A 20,682-nucleotide genomic window follows, 5' to 3' on the forward strand; every position below is an offset into this window, starting at 1 on the left:
ACCAAAGAGACCATAAGCTCCTCTGGAGTATATATGGGAAGGGATTAGGACTCTGGCAGCTCAACAGGCATCCAAGAATTGTTAATAGAATTCAGGAGATATTAGGAAATTTGCCTGCAAAACTACCCAATGGAAATATAGCCAATATGTAAGTTTTAGGTAATTCATTACTCCACTTTTGCAAAGGAATTTGACTTCAATGTGACCATGAGGAAAACTGGCCCTGAGAGGGGTTTTGCCTTGATTTAAAAGGTTGCGATTGAGCCAGGGATAAGGGGGTGCTCCTATGTGATGATCCCTGCAGTGATCTGCACAGGTGAACAGGGTTGGTAGCATTGACTTGTCAATGGAAAAGGATGAGCCTTTATTAAGTAACATGGGCTGTAGGCAGAAAATCTTGTCTCAAGGTTCCTTCAAGCCTTGCCTTCAAGTCCTGTCTATGGCCCTCCCCAGCAGGGTGATATCGGGTCAAGTCCCTTCACTGGGTATCAACTTCCTCCCTTAACTAAAATCCTTGGACTGACCACAGTCCTTTGAGAATAAGAAAACCCAAGAGCATCATAAACCATGATGATGGAGGCATCCGAAAGGACCCCAGGCACGGAACATGTCTTTATTAGAGAAGCAAGCGAGCAAGCACAGAAATAACACGCAGTGCTTAAGATCAATACAATACGAAAAATAGAAAAATAGAAATAAAATTTCATGGAAAGCAGCCTCATACACAGCTAGACAAGAGAAGGTGCTGGGCCACACTATCAGCCACCTGCTCTCCAGTGTTTTCTTTTTCTTTTATTTAAAAAGGAATAAAAGTATAAATCCAGTGTCTACACTTGTGTTTCAAATAAAGCAGCACAGAACTGAGCCCTTTGGGGTGGTATCTACCTTCTAGTGCTAGAAATTGGGTAAGTACTGCATTTCAACAGATGGTTCATCTTAGAAGAGACAAGCATTGTCACAGCTCCCATGGAAAGTGATTCAGAACCAGAAGGCAGCCGCCCACATCCTTACCTCCCTCCCTTCTCACTCTCCTGTCCCCCATGCTTTTCTCCAATGCTCTTGAGAGTCTCTTTCCTTACCCCTCTGGGTTCTCTGTGCTTCAGGTCTAGTGGGAAGGCAATAACGATATACCCCTTTCCCTTCAGATACCATGAGGTTCAGAGCTCATGTAAACAGGAGCAAGTACTGGTCTGAGTGAAATATATAGTATCAAGCTTGCAAAATGTTTCTCCTGCAGCCAAGGATTCAAGTATAGACAGAAAAACATGAACAGTATGGAAAAAGCAAGAATATTTTTATCAATCTCATAGTTGGCAGTCGGCTTGCCAGTTTCAGTTGACTGCTGTCTTAGAGGACAAAAAAGGCAGCTATGGAGTAAAACAATTTCCAGTTGCAGTTTATGGCTAATGTTTTCTGTCACTGTAATGTCATCTTCCATGTGAATACTTCAAATTGTGTTACATGCCCGTGTGCTGGACTCCTTTTGCTATAACTCTCTCACCAAAGTTCTCCTAACAATCCCCACAAGCCTCTAAGTACACCCTCCAAAAAAACATGCAGAAAGCCCCCCCCATCTGGAAAATGATTTGAGTGATATGAGCTAGCCTTGGAGTACAAGCAGAGTCCACCACCAATCTGCTTACTGTCTGATTGGTAATATCATTCGTAGAGGCTTAACTGACCCTCTAGGTTTGTTTGTTTTAGTAACACTATGCTTCCATAAGATCAAGGAACTATGGGAAGCCAGGATATGCTTATATTTCAGAAGAGACACCAAAGACCGAGCCCTAGAAAAATCAAAGAAGTAAAAGCTCTCTTCTAACCTCTTGCCCCATCCCCACCCTCCGTCTTGGAGCCATTACTCATCTAAGAACCAGCTAATTTTGCCCTTTGTGATAAAACTACAAAAATAAATAGAACAGTTAACCCCTGAGATCATTCTAGAATTCCATTTGGGCTAGTCACTGATTCCCCTCTGAAATGAACATTTTTTTGGTTTACTTTGTTTATTCAGAGTCTTGGTGAAAAGCTCTATAAAATACAATAAATAATCAGGATGGGGCTTAAAAGGCATACATTCTAATTGCATATATGTTACATACTTTGTACTTATATATATAATACAGTCCATCACAGCTGCATGTTTTTGTAACGGCTTATGTTCATACGAGTAGATAAGGGACTTCAAACACTACAGGTTAGAGGGCTGTTTGGGACTGAAGGAAATTATGTGGCCTACAGGTACTTAGCGTTGGCTTTTTCCAGTTGTTTTACACAGAGCTACCAATGTTTGTCCAGCAAGTCATAAGGGAACGCATCAAGGGCTTCTAGCTAGTCGTACAGGACACGGGTGCTGCGAGCATGCAAAGTTTTTTGTAGTTTGAGTTTTCTCTTTATCTCTTTTATAAATAAAAGTCAAAGACAAGATCGCACTTTCCCATCTTCTGTTTGTATACCAGATCAAACTTCTCATTCATGGATACAGTGAAGATGTCCTTCCATAGCCCAACTCTTCCTGAAATGAAAAGTAGACAAGGTATCATTTGATTTCTGCATGTCTGCTGTACTAATTTCTAAATGATAGGGACTCCGGGAGGCTTGGGCAATGAAAACAGTAGGCTCTAGACTCCACTGTAGAACATGGTTGGCAGGGACAGAGTCAGCAGATCTTCTGCATCCAATTATATGAATCACAGAATCTCAGCGTTGGATCTTGGAGGCCTTCGCTCTACTACTATCCAGTCATGACTCCTTTCTACAACATTCATACTGAGTGCCAGTATAGCCTATGCCTGAAAAAGCAATGAACCACCCAACCAGTGCCCCTGGGTGCCAGGCACAGTGCCAGATGCTGGCAATGTTCAATAGTAACAATCGACTTGTGAAAAATCTAAGGTAAATGATCACAGAATTTGAAGCTCAAAGGGATTGAAAAGATTCACTTCAATTCACCTGGCAATTATTACATGCCTACTATAGGCCAGGCCCATGCTTGGTCTGTGGGGTCCAAAAAAAGAAGGAAACAGTCTGCTCTCAATAAGGAAAATCACATGTGCACAATGTGCACAAATAATACCACTTATATATGGGATAAATAGTCATTTCAGTGGATAAGAGAGTAAGTACAACTAAGTGGAGTCAAGAAAGGCCTGGACAAAGGGGGGTCCTCAGCCGACCTTGGAAAGAGGTTAGGAATTCTAAGAGGTGGCAGTAGGGAGGAAGCATGTTTCAGGCACGAGGCAGGGCCTAGGCAAAAGGCCAATGGAATGGAAAGGTGCTGAGGTGGGAGGTGGAGTCTGCAAGTGAAACAAGAAGGAAGGCCTTCCATCCCTGCAACCAGAAAGGAGTTTGGGGCAAGATGCTGAGAGGCTCTGATGGCAAACGGAGGACTTGATACTTGAGGCAACAAGACATTATTGATGGTTACTGAGAGGCAAACAGGACCTGGCCTGTGGGAAAATCACTGCCCTCTGAGTGGAGGAGCGATTGGAACCAGGAGAGACTCCAGGTGAGAAGAGTCATTAACGGCTACTGCAGGATCTAGCCTGAAGCAGGTGGTGGCCAGAGGATAGTCTTTAGTTCCCTCTGTCAGTGCTGCCCTCCCTCACATGCTCCCCACACCACCCGCTTAGCAATAGTACTGCACACGTTGTTATTATCCGAGCTTCCGTCTGACCCCGTGATGGCAGCGTCTCTTGTACTGGCCTGGATGCCTCACAGAGGGACAGGGCTCTGCCCTCAGGAAGGATGTGATCAGCGGGGCTGAGTAGTGGGAAGTGGGGCCAGAAGGTGCAATGGGGAGGAGAGAGCTTACCGCGTCCAACAGGAAGTGCCTCTGCGTTGCAACACTGGTCAATGAGCTGGTGGCAATGCTCCACCATGGACTCCAGCTGGGCCTTGTCATAAGACACCCCCAAGAACCTCACCAGCTGCTCCACCATCGTCGCCAGGTCCTGGGAGAGACGTACAGGAAGCATGAGGAGCTATACATAGGCTGGGCAGCACAGGGGTCCTTCCTCCCCTCTCCCCTCACTCTTGCAGAGGGCCAAGTCCCATACAGGACCAAGGAGGATGACATGCAGAGCTGCGCCAGGACCAAGAGAACAGAGAGGTAGGATGGGGACCAGCCCCGTCCCACGTGGCAGCAATCAGCTGGCAGCCCTAGAGCCCAGGATGTGTAAAGGCGGCATGTTTTAAATCACCAAAGGAAGATGTTATAAACTGATGGGTATTGGCAGCTTATACACTCACAGTCAACAGAAGAGACCTGAGAAACTAGTTCAACCCTTTTTTTTTACAGCTGGGGAAACTGAGGCCTCAAGAGGGGAAACGGCCAATGCAGGTTCACATGGGTCCACAGAGAAGGGCAGGACATCCAGTGTGTTCTTCTCTCTCTCTTGGCTCCTTTCTCATGCCAGTCTGAAACACTGACGCCCTCGAGTGTCCCAAATGCCTGTCTTTTCACTTGGAGTCAGCAAGTCTCTTATGAGCTACTCTAAGTGACCAGCTGCATAGTAGATGCTGTGCTGTATGCAAACAAAACCCCAGCCTTGAGGGGCTCAGACTCAAAACTTGCTCAGTTCGAGCGTCGTTTGGAATGGTAGATTAAAAACAATCCTGCTCTGTCATCATTGAATCTGAGTTTGAACACCAGCTCGGGCATGTAAATAGCTGTGTGACTGTCATCAAGTCACTTCCTTCTCTGGTCCTGAGACGTTTCCTCTCAAAAATGAATCATAAAATTGGAAGCCAGGAAAACCCTTTAAAATTAACTCTTTCATCCTGCACCCCATCCCCAATTATATACCCAAAGCCCAGAGAGGAATGTGACTGATCAAAAAGAGTCCTAAGTACAAGTTGTAAAGCTGGATTCCAACTCCTGGTCACTTTCAGAAAAGGTCAAAAGGAAGACCAGAGGCTGAGGTCTTGACCCACCCACAAAGAATACTGAAAGTAAAGAAACCAAGAACAGGCTGCCAGAAACACAGATCCAGCGCCGTACCACCCAGCTGCCTAACCTGCAGTGGATACACTCAACCCAACTTGCCACTCTTCAGCAGTAAACACATTTACTTTGGTGTTGCCCACGGAAGCTGAAAACACGTACTAAGGGAGGAGAGTAGTTGTATAGATGTATGTGAAAGAGTTAATACTGTGTGAAAGCACATGTGCTGGTTGGTGTGCGAGAGACAAGGAAGATTTGCACATACCCACATGTATATATGAAGAAGGACTAGGATGGGACCAGGAGGCCCAGCTGTGCCAGTTACCAGCAAGTCATATGTCGTTCTCAGGCCTTAGTTACGTAAAATGAGAGTATTAAGCTGGATGAGTCCTATGGATCCTTTGCTTCTGACATGATAATCTTTGAACTTTTTCACATCAACAAGACTGAATTAATCTCATAATTTAATATACATATATATTATATGCACACCCATCCAAAAGCATGTTTTATGTATATGCTGTATATATATTAGGTGGCTTGATTCTTCACACTTTGAAAATCCTCACATATCCATTTCCTGAAGGTGTCCCTTACTTCTGATCCATGGGGATCCAATCTGATTTTAGAGTTAAGCTATGAAAAAGCATGAGGATGCACCCTGTGGGGAAGAAGGGGTATGATGGGAATGCTGCCTGAAGGGCACAGTCAGTGCCTTTGAGACCCCAAGCCACTAGTGCCCCCAGACTCCACTCACCCGATGCATGTCTTCATACTTGAGGAAAAGAACATTTGAATCCATATGGTGGTCCCAGAATTCCTGGACATGCTCAAACCATGAACCGTATCCTACTGCAAAGAAATAACAGAGAACAGGCTTGTCCACAGCAGGCCCGAGGCAGAGGAAACCTCTGTCCCACTGCCATGTTCCTCCAAATATGGAACAAAGCAACCCCAGAAACCAGGTAACATCTGAAAAGGTTTTCTAGCATGTAGGCAGCTGTCCTGCCTATGCTTGAAGATAACCCGTTCCAGTTTGGGAAACCTCTAATTATCCTTGAGATAGATAGATAGGGCTGAGAACAGTCTCTGAAGTCAAAGAGCACAAATCCAAGTATGACCGTGATGCTGAATCTAAACCCTCTTCAACTACAGCTCTTGAGCCATTTCTGCAGATCCCTACTCCACTGTCTCCTCTTCTTGTACAAGTGAAATGTTCCTAGTTCTTTCAGTGATTGTTCTACTGGCCCGTCTGAATGGCCAGTCTGCCAATGCTTTCCTGTCTGTTAACACTTTTCATTAAAAGAACCTTGAGTGAGATGTAGTAGGAAGTAACAGAGGACCTGAGTTCAAATTCCGGTTCTGCTCCTTCTGACCTTAGACACATCATTTGATTTCTCAGGGCCTCAACTTGTCCATTTTTCAGAGCACTGGGATGAGAGGGTTGATGAGGTTCTCCTAGATTTGACTTTTTTTGTTCTAAGGCCATTTCTAACTCTGGCATTCAATGCTCTCAGGTCTGATAGCCCATCGGACTTCTTTCCCCCTATCTCAAACCTCTTCCCAACCTCTCCCCTAGTCCATTGCTCTTCCCTGGTAGCATTCCATCTTTTTGGTCTATCATGATCTCCTTCCCTCCCTCCCGCCTACTTAGCAGTACCTGACTTGTACTATATTCCTTTCTCTCAGTGGTCTCCTCTCTGCTGGGTCAAAGAACAAGGAGAAATCTGATCAATTTGTTGGGAAGGGCTAATGGATATGAATCCCTACTAAATAACACATGTGCATTTTCATAATAGGCCTTCAGTTCCCTAATATCCCCTTTCCTTCCCCGCAAAACCCCAACAATAAAAACAACTTAAAGTGGGAATTTTAAGCTGTGGTGCTTGTTGGTTAGAGAGATATAATTGGACATCAAGGTCTTTCATTGATCTTGAAATCAAACTACATTCTTATAGCTTATTTAATACCCATGCAGGGCCAGTTCTGACCAAGGCTAATTCTATATCTCCCTAAAGCACCATGTTCCATCACAGTCTCCTCTGAAGAATGAGGAGAAAGACATAATTTCAGAGGCTGCAAGCTTAATATGACTCAACAGGGTGACACAGTCTCCAATAAAAGCTACTGGGATCTTAGGCGAGGACTCACTTCTAGGAATAAGGAGGCACCTGGCAGCTTATTCTGTATTTTGGTCAGTCCAGTGTCTGGAGCATTGTGTTCAGTTCTGAGGGGGATATTGGCCTACAACCAAGAATAGCTGACCCAGAAAAACAGAGAATGATCCAGGGAGGAGAGGAAAGGAAATGGATGTTTAATGAAATAGAGAACTTCTAAGTATTCTTGATGAAAAGCCCAGAACTGTGTAGAAAATCTGAAATGCAAACATAAGATTCAAGAGAAGCATAAAAAGAAAAAACATGAGTGAGAAATCATAAAGGACTGATGTTCATTCTTATATGGGGAGATAATGTAACCTCACAGAATATTATTATCATTAGTCTTCGCTGGAGTCTAATTAGACAAAAGGCCTGGGTGTGATTCTATTATGTTTGAATGGTCTGAAAATAATAATGGAAGGATGGGAAAGAGGGAGAGAAGGGGAGAAAAGAAAAATGGGAAAATTATCTCATATAAATGGAGTATGCAAAAAAAAGTGTTAATGCAAAGAAAGGGTCAGTGCAAGAAGAGGGCAATTCTTGAAGCTCACTCTAATCTGAACTGATTAAAAGAGGGAAGAATATACATACATCCACAGTAGAGTATAGAAATTCATCATATCTAACAAGAAGGTTAAAGGAAGGAATAAGAGCAAGGACAATTGTCAGAAGCAAAACCAAGTCTCAAGAGGAAGAAGGAGAAAAAAGAGGAGGAAAAGTATAATAGAATAAGATGGATGGAAAAATACAGTTAGCAATCATAATTGGCAATGTGAATAGTATAACCTCATTCATAAAATGGAAACAAATAGTAGAATGAATTGGATTTCAGAATCCAAGAATAGTTTACTTATAGATTCACATAGTTAAAATAAGGGGCTGGAGGAGAATCAATTATGCTTCAGCTAAAATAAAATAATAAGAAGATAACATTCATAATCTCAAGCAAAAAAGATCTAATTACAAGCAGTAAGCAGGGAAATTATATTTTGCTAAAAGATATCATACATAATAAATTTAACTTGATAATATATATATATATATATATATGTATCCACTGATATAACATCTAAAATTATAAAGGAAAAGTTAAATAAGTTACAAGATGAAATAATAAAAGTAAATTGTGAAATACCTTAATTTGCCCCCTCTCAGAACTAGGTAAATCTAATTAAAAAAAAAAAAAAAAGAAAGAAAGAAATTAAAGAGATGAATGGAATTTTAGGGGAGGAATAGATATGATAGACCTATGAAGAATAATAAATGGGAATAGAAAGAAATATAATTATTTTGGGAACTTTCATAAAAATTGACTATGTATTAGAACATGAAATCCTCACAAATAAATGCAAAATATGCTAGAAATTAAATTCATCCTTTTCTGACCATAACACAAGAAAATTTAATTTTGGTAAAGACCTTTGAAACAAAAATTTTAAATTAGTTGGAAACTAAATAAATTAATTCTAAAGAAGGGGTAGGTTAAAGAAAAAAAAATCATAGAAACTCACTAATTTCACTAAAAATAATGACAACAATGAGATAATGAAACAAAATTTGAAGGACTATTTAAGGGAAATTTTACATTTCTAAATGCTAAGTTCAATAAAAGAGAAAAAAAAGAGCAAGTCAACAAATTTGTCTTGCAACTTAAAAATTTAGAAAACTAACAAAATAAAATCCCTCCAATTAAAACCTAAGATATAACTCCTGAGACTAAAAAGAGAGATTTCCCTAAATTGAAAGATTTTTAAAAATAATTAAACTAAAAACTGGGATGTTTTTAAAATAACAATTAGATAGATAAGCCATTAGTTAATTTGATTTAAAAGGAACCAAAAAAAAAAAACAAGTTGGCAATATCAAAAATGAAAAAGGTGAATTTACAACCAATGAATAAAAAAATAAAAGCAATTATTAGGAGTTATTTCATTCAACTATTTGCCAATAAATCTGACAATCTAAATTAAATGCATGAATATTGTTATTCTTGTTTGATCACATCCAATTCTAGGTGACCTCTTGTTCATGGGGTTTTCTTGGCAAAAATACTGGAGTAGTTTGACATTTCTTTTTCTAATATGTCCCCACTTTACAAATGAGGAACTAAAGCAAATAGAAATTAAGTGACTTGACTGGGGTCATACAGTTAGTAAATGTCTGAGGTCAAATTTGAACTCAGATCTTCCTCATTCTAGGGCTGCTACTCTATCCACTGCACACCTAGTTGCCCCAAAATTTATTTACAAAAATATTAACGGATTAATAGAATAGGGACTAGGATATTTAAATGGTTCTACCTTAGAAAACTATATTGAACAAATCATAAATTAATTCCCAAAGGGGACAAAAAGGATGAGATGGATTTCCAAATGCATTTTACCAATCATCTAAAAAACAATTAATTCTAATACTATATAAATCATTTCAAAAAAAATAAGTAAAGAAAGGAACTTAATCACATTCCTCCTATGACACAAATTTGGTTTTCATACCTGAATCAGGGAAGGACAAAACAGAAAGAAAACTATATATCAGTTTCCCTAGTACATATCACTACAATACAATATAGTAAAATCCAAGCAAAGAGATTGCAGTAATACATCACAAAAAAATCATATACCATAATCTGGCTGACCAGGAATGCAGGGCTGGTTCAATATGAGAAAAACTATTAGCAAAGTTGACCATAATAACACCAAAAATAACCAAAAAAATGATCATTTTAGTAGATGCAAAAAAAAGTTTTGATAAAATATAATACCCACTCTTGCTTAAAAAGAAAAAGAAAATAGAAAGCTAAGGAATAAATGAAACATTTCTTAATGTGGTGAGAAAGATCTATCTAAAACCAAAATCAAGCATTATCTGTAATGAGGACAAACTAGAAGCCTTTCCAATAAGATCAGGAATGAAGCAAGAATATCCATTATCATTTTTACTATTCAGTGGTATACTAAAAATGCTAGCTGTAGCAATAAGAAAAAGAAATTAAAGGGATAAAATGACAAAAAAGAAACAAAGCTATCCCTTTTTTGTTGATGAAATGATAGTATATTAGAAAACCCTAGAGAGTCAGCTAGAAAACTATCTGAAAAAAACTGACAACTTCAGGAAAGTTGCAGTATATAAAATAAAGTGATATTAACTATTAGCATTTCTGTATATTGCCAACAAAATCCAGTAGGAAGAGATAGAAAGAAAAACCCCATTTAGGGTAAAATACTTGGGAGTCTGCCTGCCAAAACATATGCAGGAACTTTATAAACACAATTATAAATGTTTTCTGTACAAATAAAAGCAGATCTAAATAATAGGAAAAATTAATTAGTCATAGATGGGCTGAGCCAATATAATAAAAATGACAATACTACATAAATTAATTTACTTATTCAGTTTCATACCAATCAAATTATCAAAAGACTACTTTATAGAAATTTTAAAAATAATCTAGAGAAAGATAAAAAGCCAAATCCTACATGAATTAATTTACTTATTCATTTTCATACCAATCAAATTATCAAAAGACTGCTTTGTAAAACTAAAAAAAAAATCAGCTAGAGGGGGATAAAAGGCCAAGAGGAGAGAGAAAGTAGAGAGAGAGAGACAGAGACAGAAACCGAGAGAGAGAAAGAGGAAAGGAGGGAGAAAGGGGAGAAGGAAGGAAAGGAAGAGCAAGAGGGAAAAAAGGAAGAGTACCTAACAGTATCTGATTTAATACTATATTACAAAGTTGTAATTGTCAAAAACAGTTTGGCACTAGGTCAGAAACAGCAATGTTGATTGGTAGAATAATGTAGGCATATGATTATATAGTGTAAAGCAGCCCACTAAGCTAGTTTAATGAACCCAGAGATCTCAGCTACTGAGGCAAGAACTTACTATTTGACCAAAACTATTGGAATAATTTTAAAAGTCAGAAATTATAGGTAGACCATGTCTCACATCATATACCAAGATAAGTTCCAAATGGGTACAAGATCTACACTTAAAAAGTGACATCATAACTAAATTAGAGAAAGATAGAAGAAATTACCTTTCTATGAATCTATGAAAAAGGGAAAGGTTTGTGACCAAACAATAGAGAAGATCATAGGAGGTAAGATGAACAACTTTAATTATATAAAATTTTAAAGAATTTGTACAAATAAAACCAAACACAGATGATGTTAGAAGAGAAGCAGGACATTGGGAGAAAATATTTGCAGCGATTTTCTCTAATAAAGCTCTCATTTCTAGGAGATATAGGAAATTGAGCCACATTTACAAGAATAAAAGCCATTTCCTAATTGATAAATGATCAAGAGACATGAGGGAAAAATCCAAGCTAATAGTAACCATATGAAAAAGTGTTCCAAATCACTAATAATTAGAGAAATGCAGCTTAAAACAACTCTAAAGTACCACTTCACACCTATCAGACTGACTTAAGTTGACAAAAGAAGGAAACTAACAAATTCTGGAAATGTGGGGAAATAGGGACACCAATGGACTGTTAGTAGAGCTATAATTGTACTAGTCCTGGAAATTAAACCCAACAAACTATTAAAATGTATAAGCCCTTTATCCCAGTGATGGGTTATTAGGTCTATACCACAAGAAGATGAAAAAGAAGAAGAAAAAAATGGATCTTTGTGTACAAAAATATTTATTGAAGCTCTTTTTTTGTATTAGCAAAAAATTAGAAAATGAAGAGATTTCCATCAGAGAATGACTAAACAAGTGGTGGCATATGATTGTGGTGGAATACTATTGTATTATAAGAAACATTGGAGGAAATGGTTTTAGAAAACACTAGGAAGACTTTATGACACAAAGTGAAATAAGTAGAACCAGAACAGTTTCTGCAATAGCAACAATGTTGTAAGGATGATCAGCTTCAAAGATTTAGATACTCCAATTAACATAATAACCAACCACAATTCCAAAGGACTCATGATGAAGCATATCACAGTGGAGAGAGAGCTGATAAACTCAGAGCAGACTGAAGCACGTTTTGCTTTTCTTCTTTTTTTTTGACATGGCTAATTCAATAATATGTTTTACATGATTTTGTAGTAGATTTTATTTTTCTTGTCTTCTCCATTGGTGGAAAAGAGGAAAGGAAGGAAAAGAATTTAGAAATGGAAATAAAATTGAATTTTTAAAAAGGAATCATCTTGGGTCAAGAATAACTCAGAGGCAAACCTCAATCTCAGGAAGGATGGTGGTGCCCTCAACAGAGACAGGGAGATTTGGAGGAGGAAGAAGGGGCTTGAGAGAAGTCTAGAGAGTCCTGATGTGACTGTGCTGAGTTTGAGAAGCCTGCAGGACATGTCCAACAAGTGGTGTAGAGCTAGAACTCAGGAGAAAGCCCAGCTTGAGGCAGGTGAATGGATGAGGTGGCTCACAATGCTTATTCCAAGTTTATGGTTGAACAATGTTTTCAGTTCTATTCACATGACACAAAAGAGCCCTTAGAGATTCCACATAGGTTCTTTGATTTGAATTATATGACATGAATACTATGGGACATGAGTAATAGAGTTCTAGGTCCTGCCACCTGCTGGTGCCCCAACTTTCCCATCTTCTCCCAAGGGTACTCACCCTATGTTTTTTTTTTTTACCAATTCCTGAGCACACTTCTCCTCCAAACCCTTCACTTTCACTCATGATTTTCCCTGTGTTTGCAACACCCTTTTCTCCAATCCATTTCTGCCTCCTTGAATCTTCTCTGTCCAGAAAACCAAGCTTAAATGCCACTTTCTTTAGGAAGTCTTCCATAGTCTGTTTCCCCTGATTAGAAGTACTATTTCCCCAGTCCTCTCCTGTGCACTTGTTCTGTTCACATTCTATCTCTAAAGGCTTGAAGTGGGATTCACCTAAAGAATAATGGAGGGGTGGTATGAGCAAGCTGTGAAATGTCACCAAGACATTTGACTCTCTCTCTCTCTCTCTCTCTGTATCTCTCTCTCTCTCTCTCTCTCTCTCTCTCTCTCTCTCTCTCTCTCTCTCTCTCTCTCTCTCTCTCTCTGTATCTCTATTTCTCTCTCTCTGTCTCTCTCCTTCTGTATCTCTATTTCTCTGTCTCTGTCTCTGTCTCTCTCTCTCTGTCTCATCTCTCTGTCTCTGTCTCTCCTTTTGTCTCTGTCTCTCCTTTTCTCTCTCTCTCTCTCTCTCTCTCTCTCTCTCTCTCTCTCTCTCTCTCTCTCTCTCTCTCTCTCTCTCAACTTTCCCCCCTTTGCTTTTATTTATAAAAGAAATGGCATATCAGAAGAGAAGGACTGCTGAGAGTGGACAGCCTTCCATCCACATTGCTCATACCATCTGGGAGTCAGGAATGCAAGGAGGGTACACTGAGTGGAGTTCCTTTGGCATTCTCATAGACCAGCAGAGTTTGGGAGGGCATGAAGGACTGTGATCTACACTCCATTGGTGAGAGCCCAGAACCACTGGTACTCTGGAGCAGAGTGAATTACATTCCTCTCCAATCACCCCCTCTGGCCTCCGAGTTTCATTTGGAGAGGGATTATAATTTATTTACCTTTACATTGTTCCCAGCACCCAACATGAGACTTTGCAGATAGGAGGGTTGAAAAATGTTTAGGAGAATGAATAACTATGACAAGCCAGTTGTAATTTTTAAACAAAGCTAAAATGTCTAAGGAATACAATGGTCTATTCCTCAAAACGATGCTTTCTTACATTTATCATTCATGAACCTTCGACAGAATTCTTGGAATGTTCCCCTGTAGCTCATGGTCCTCAGAGAGCGGTGGAACTGGTAGTAAGAAACCACCAGGTCTTTGGGGTTGCGAGCCATGTATATTACCTATCAACAGGAAGACACATTATTAGATTCTGGCTGACCTCCCGTAGGCTAGTCCTAGAAGCTGGGAGAGCATTTGATGGCCATTACCTTGGAGTCGCCATTGTGGAGGTCTGAAGGCAGGAAACGGTAGGGGAGGTGGCTTTTGATGAGTCGTGGAGATGTTAGCTCCTGCAAGAGAATAAGCATAGCAAGAATAATTATGATAATATTGACAAGAGTACATAGTTTTAGAAGATTTTCCTTACAACAATCCTCTGAGGTAGGAAGCAAATATTCTGTTTCCCCTTCTGCAAAATACTAAATGACTTCGAAGATTTCATCCGTCTTTGAATGATGTTATCTAATTGTTATCACCTCCCTGAATCTATGTTTGCTGTAAAATGCTTTGTAAAATGAGTATAATCATGCTTGCAGTGTTTCAGGGTTTGCTTGAACAAGTCTATAAAGTAAGAAGTAAAAAAAAAAATACTAATACGATAACTAATGCAACAACAAAAACATTGTATAGCCCTTTAAGGTTTGCAAAGGCCTCACTGAGAAGGAGGGTACCATTATTTTCTCCATTTTACAGATGAGGAAATTAAGGTGGACAGAGGTTAAGTGACTTGCTGAGTAGCACACAACTAATAAATGTAAGAGGCAGGATTTGAATTCAGGTCTTTCTAACTCCCAACCCTATGCTCTGGGCACTCTGAGGGCCTCTTGATGACCTGTACTTATTTGTATGTATGTTGTATATACTTGTTTACATACTTGATTTCACCCCCTGTTAGAATGTAAATTCCTTCAAGAAAGGGACTCTTATTTATTTGTTTTTGTGTCTCTGGTACTTAGCACAGTACTTGGCAAACAGTAGGTGCTTAATAAATGTTTGTTGATTGATTTATATATCACCAATTTAAATTTGTTCACTTATAATACACAATGCAGATCATGAGACCTCTCTGAGCACTTCTCTTATACTTTCCTAATGTGGTTCAATTCAATTCAACAAGCACTTATTCCCCAGCCTTTAAGAAGTTGATGAATGTAAGCTTTGCTAGGAAACAGTGGACATTTCATAGAATCACTGATTTTTAGAATTGGAAGTGATCTTAGTGGCCACCAAGGCTAATTCACACACCAAAGAAATCCACCCTTATCTAACCACCATCTCTGCAGGCTGTTTATTCCACTTTAGGATGGATCTAACTCTTAGAAAGCTTCTTAATTATTATTTATTATTTTATTTTATTATTATATTATTATATTATATTATTTTATATATTATTATATTATTTTATTAAATATTTGTAAGACTTATTTTTAGTTATGTATAATATTATAATACTAATTAATTGACAATATTTATAAAATTTCTAAAATATATTACTATATTTCTATTTCATTATAGATATTTGTGTTTATGTCTTATGCCCTTGCTAAAATGTGAATTTATATTGGGCTTTAAGACTTACATAAATCTTCTTATTGTATCCTCATAATTGCCCTGATTTTAAGATAAGGACTATCATCATTTTACAGAAGAGAAAATTGAGGTGCAGAGCAGCTAAATAACTTCTACAAAGTCAACAGTTAACGAGTGACAGAGGTAGAATGGTAACCCATTGCCCTCTTAACTCCAAGTCTGGCCCTCTCTGATGCATCCTGAATTTCTACCCCATGGTTGGTATTCACTGAATGTTTCTGAGACTCAGGTGCCCAAAAAGATTGGCCAGTCACCTTGATGATGTCCAGTCCCGGCTGAGGGTACTCCAAGACAGGAAGCTGTTCATCGATGTTCATTAAGCCGATTTCATCTGGGTCAGCCCCCTGACTCACCAAGTATACCACTTCCTGGAGCAAGCCAGTGCCTGGAAAACAAAAGGAGTGAGGCACCCCAGAATGTCTGTTAGAATCCGCTTTCATTTGGCCAGGACTTTACGGACCACAATTCCTGTCACCCACGTTGTCTCACCTGAGCCACCCAACAATCCTGTGAAGTAGGAACTTCGTGGCCACATCTTTTGTCTGTTGGACAGACGGGCCCCAGGCCCCCAAGACACACAGATGAAAACTGACGAGCCTGGAAGTGAGCATTGTCCTCTGCCTCCCCCAGACTCTACCATGCATGGCACAGTTTGGGTGTCTGCCCTGCATTCCTCTCCAGTACTAGGCCATTCAGAAAATGTTCGAGAACATCTTATTATCTCCTCCCATGGATCCTGGGACAATCTGCTGTTTGGACTATGTCAGCAATTTGTCTAAAACTCTGTGTCTATTTGAGGCCTGAAGGCCCCTGGGCCTTCCACCAGAAGATGGAATACTATGGCACACGGGGAAACACGTCAGTGCCCACTCTCCCCAAGCCAAGGGCCACGATGGCCACACGCCAAGCCTGTATCAGACCTCTCCTCCTGTGTGTATGGCTGCTCTTCCTCTGAGCCGCTCCCCTTTCCTTCTGAATGGCCCTTTTGATGTTGTTTTTTTTTTACTTAGAGTATAAAAGTGGGTCAGACCCACACTTTTCAATCTAGTGGTCAAGGCTTTCTACAGTCTGGCCCCAGCAGCTCTCCTGAATTTCCCCAGAAGCTCTCCTGAATTTCCCCAGAGGACAGCTTCACTTCTTTACCCTGTCAGGCCAGGATGCTCCTCACTTTCCCTCCCCAGTCTGACAGCCTCCTTCCCATTCTGTGATTGGACCCAATCTGAATTCTCCTCTTCCCACCTTCTGTCCAAATCCTAACCATTCCCCAAGGCCCATCATAACCTCTACCACCCCATCTGTTCCAGCCCAGAGAATCCTAGAATCAGCAGGACCTTAGAATTCATCCATTCCAACACCTAGCCTGAGAAGGTATTCCCTCTCCAACCTCTCTGATGTTGATATGCATAGAATAGGGGATGACCCATGTTCTTTGCTCACTGACAAGTGGTCAGCCAGCTTTTCTTGGAAACTTCTAGTCAAAGGAAACTCATTGCCTGGCAAAATAGTCCCCTTCACTTTGGATTGACTGTCATTGTTAGGAAGTTTCCCCCCTTTCTTTTGAGTCCAAATCTGTCTTTTTTCAGCTTTTCCCTCTTGCTTCTAGAACCATCAATGGGGACCAATCATAATCCATTAAACCTCTTTTCTCCATGAGAACCTTTCATTGCTTAAGGATAGTTTATAGCCTTCCCCTCTCTCCCCTAGTCTTCTCCAGTCCTATCTACCATGTTTCGTATAAAACAGCTTTGCCTTTGACTCTCTCTCTCTCTCTCTTTCTGTATCTCTATTTCTCTCTCTCTGTCTCTCTCCTTCTGTATCTCTATTTCTCTCTCTCTGTCTCTCCTTTTCTCTCTCTCTCTCTCTCTCTCTCTCTCTCTCTCTCTCTCTCTCTCTCTCTCTCTCTCTCTCTCTCTCAACTTTCCCCCCCTTTGATTACACAATTATTTCCATGCTTGGGAGCCCTGAACCTTCTCCTGCCTGCTTTTCAAGATCTCTCTGGGTTTTCCACAATCTTCACCCCTACCCCATTCCAAGCAGTGCAGAAGAAGATGGCATTGGCCCAGAATCCATAGGACTTGATGAGGGATTGGAGGAGGAACAGGGAAGAATCAAAGGTCTCAGCATGACTTTGAATATGTTCAAATCAGTGATACCAGATGCTGCTGCCATGGACAGAAATAAGGAGCTCAGTTCTTGAAGACTGAGGATGTTCCTGTCTTATTCTTCTAACCCGTCGTTATCTCTCTCCATCTCCCCTCTGAATCACCATCACCATCCCCTTGAATGTAAATGTTCTTGCCCCTAAGATTTTCAGGTTGGAGGGATAAATAGTTCAAAGAATTTCATACCCATAAACATGCATATATACATGCAATACTCACACATATACACACTCATATACATATGCACGGATGCAGCCCCTACCCAGGGCCCACTGCACAGTGTCTGACAAAAAAGTAGAGTCTTAATAAATGCTTGCTGACTGGCTGCTTGACTACATCAGCTGCCTTCACTGAGCACAGCCCTGTTTTAGGGTCTCTAGGGGGAACGCAGGTGGATGAGGAATTGTCCCTGCTTTCCTTGCAAGGGTCAGTCAGGAAAGGAAAGCACCCAGAATCACTGGGCAGGAAGTGTCTTCTAAGGTTGTCCAGTCTAAACTCTCACCCCTTTACAATCTGCTGAATGAGTGTTTGCAGCTGAACTTCAGTGCCATCTCCTCCAGTAAGTTCTCCCTGTGCTTCCTTGTGGCCAACAACCTTCCTTCTAAGATCTAGATAGCTCTTTGTTTGCAGCTTCCCTCTCTTGTGCACTTGTTTTTGACATGGGATGCTGAAATTATCTAAGTGTTTGTCTTTTAACTGTACTACACTGTGAGCGCCATGAGGCCTTTATATGTCCTCTAGAATTGAGTCCAGTGCTCTATGCACATATATACTCAGTAAGTCATTTCTTAGATCAAATCTTAGCCTCAACACTTTCCATGATGGGGGGCTAAGGTGGTTGGGAAGACGAGGAGCACAGATTTGAAGTCTACATTTGGGCTCCTCCACTTATTATTTCTGTGACCTTCACTTCACTTCCCTGGATCTCAGTCTCTTCATCTCTAAAATGGGCAAATTGGCTAAAATGGCCTTTAAGGTCCCAATCAATTCTAAATCTATGATTGGAGCCAGCCAGGATTAATCATGGGCAGGGTGGGGATGAAAGGAAAGAAAGAGACATTTTTAAATAAAGCTCTGAATGAGGAATAAGTTAAATTTCAGAGGATTAAGGCAGAACACTCTGGGCTAGGAAAATAGCATGAGCAAAGTCTTCAAGCCTCCAGCCTGCCTCCATTTATACAATGTCACAGAAACGTCATTCTCAGAAAGGTCCTTTCCATGCTCTGGCCCTAGGACCTATTGTATTTTTAGCGCTAACTTCCCCCCTCTCCTTCATAGGCCGATGAACCAGAGGAATATTTTTGAACATTAAAATTTTCTTATAGATCTTGGCCGCTGCACCTCATCTTCATGAAATATTAATGCCAGAAAAAGTATTACAAGACAATCTACTATTGCAGCAATTCCTATCTGAGCCGGGGAGAAGACAGGATCCCTTAGGGCCTTTCTCCCTAAGCCATGGTGTCATGGAACCTCAGAGTCAGAAGAGGCCTTAGAAGTCATCAAACCCTCAACCATACAAGTCTTTTCGTCTAGTGTCCCTTTCATCAGCCCCCGAGGGCCTGGGGGAGCATTCATTACCCAACTTGGTCCCTGTACAGCTTTAATTTTTGGGACGCTTGCCTTAGGTTACAGTATTCTTCCTCATCACTTCCACTTAGGTTTAATCAAGTCATCCCTTCTGAAGTCTCACAGTATATGTCACCAGATTTCATCTTGTGATAGCCTCTCACTTATTTCAGGTCAGTAATTACAAACCACCCCAAGTCTTCTCCAGGCTGAGCCCCATGTGCCAAGGTTTCCATTGGTCTCACCATAAAGGTCTTTCTATTGGATGTTCTCCCTTCCAAAGGTAGGAGGAGTTGGATTGGCACATACTCCATGGAGCATGTGTAAGGATGAGTCTCTGAGGACCATTCTGTGGAGCCTGCAGAGTCTCTCAGGCCACCCAGCCCTAAAGGACTTGGAGCTTTGGGATGACTCTGCCCCATAGGGTCCCATAATGGCAGCATGGGGAAAAAGGGCTTGACCAGTGACATCACCCACTGGGCAGACTTAGAAGGGAAAGAGCTTCCTCTCCTCCTCTCCTTAGAACATATGGTATAGAACTATCTCTAGAACATGCTGTGGGGAAGGGGTTCGGAGTCCTCTCCCCTCTTAGCTGTAACGAGAGCATGGGCTACTCCTGTCATCCCCAGGCTCTGGCTGCCTCTCCTGCTTGTATTTCTTCCCCTGAGCAGAGGAAATCTGCCATCAAGCCTGAGAAGGAAGCTTCCTTCCTAGAAAGCAACCTCGTGAGTTTGAGATTTGGCAGCCTTGGCCAGCAGCAGCTGCACTGGGAGAGGGGCTTCTTACAGCAATCACTAAGTTTCTCCAAGAAGTTGGCCACTGACAGGAAGAGGAAGTCAATCTGAGGGGCGCTTGTGAGGATTATGTGTGTTTGTATGTGTGAGTATGCCTGATTTGTGCTATACATTGAGTATTTTCTTGCTTCCCTTTAGGAAAAAGACTTAAGCCAGACTACACTTTCTTGAAGGGATTTTGCCCAAGGCTTTGACATAAGGATTTAAAGAGGCAGAGTGTAAAAGTAGAAAGCATTTGACACCTCACTATAAGACCAGGTTCTCTAAGGACCAAACTCAATCTTCATGAGGATAGCACTGGGACCCTTTAATGGGATAGGGCAAGCCCCCCAAATTTCCAGCTCCCAGAACAGGATTAAGCACTAAGGGCTCACTGGAATCAGGTGAGGAGAAAGGGAATAAGTATTTAAAAAGTACATTTATAGAACACTTATTATGTGCCAGGCACTAGGCTAAATGCTTCTTACAAATATCAACAACAACTTGTTGTTGTTCTCATTTTACAATTGAGGAAACCGAGGCAAAAAGACTTGCCCAACATCACCCAGCTAGCAAGTGTCTGAGCTCAGGTCTTCCTGACTCTAGGTCTAGAACTCTAGCTACATGCTACTGCCTAGCCCCCAAATCCCAAATGAGATTCCTAAGTAATGATTAATCCTCTGGTTCTATCTTCCCATTAATCCCTTTTCCACACTCCCTCCATTGTTTAACAGCTCTAATTATTAGAAAATTAGGGCAGTCAAGTGGTATGGTACCCAGCCTGGAAGCAGGAAG

General features: G+C 40.7%; 1 protein-coding gene across 1 annotated transcript in view; it reads right to left on the reverse strand.

Annotated features, from left to right (window-relative positions):
- Positions 1 to 599: 599 nt before the first annotated feature.
- The window catches only part of SULT4A1 (sulfotransferase family 4A member 1), a 47,912-nt gene continuing 27,829 nt past the window's right edge, over positions 600 to 20,682 (reverse strand). Inside the window, exons 2-7 of the mRNA XM_074271921.1 lie at positions 15,638 to 15,768; positions 14,003 to 14,083; positions 13,789 to 13,915; positions 5,703 to 5,797; positions 3,815 to 3,953; positions 600 to 2,515 (exon numbers count right to left, since the gene is read on the reverse strand). Of these exons, the coding sequence (XP_074128022.1) occupies positions 2,403 to 2,515; positions 3,815 to 3,953; positions 5,703 to 5,797; positions 13,789 to 13,915; positions 14,003 to 14,083; positions 15,638 to 15,768 (686 nt within the window). The 3' untranslated portion in view covers positions 600 to 2,402. The remainder of the gene's footprint in view (positions 2,516 to 3,814; positions 3,954 to 5,702; positions 5,798 to 13,788; positions 13,916 to 14,002; positions 14,084 to 15,637; positions 15,769 to 20,682) is intronic.

This window comes from Sminthopsis crassicaudata, chromosome 5 (genome assembly GCF_048593235.1).
Source record: "Sminthopsis crassicaudata isolate SCR6 chromosome 5, ASM4859323v1, whole genome shotgun sequence".
In the NCBI taxonomy this organism is placed as follows: Eukaryota; Metazoa; Chordata; class Mammalia; order Dasyuromorphia; family Dasyuridae; genus Sminthopsis; species Sminthopsis crassicaudata.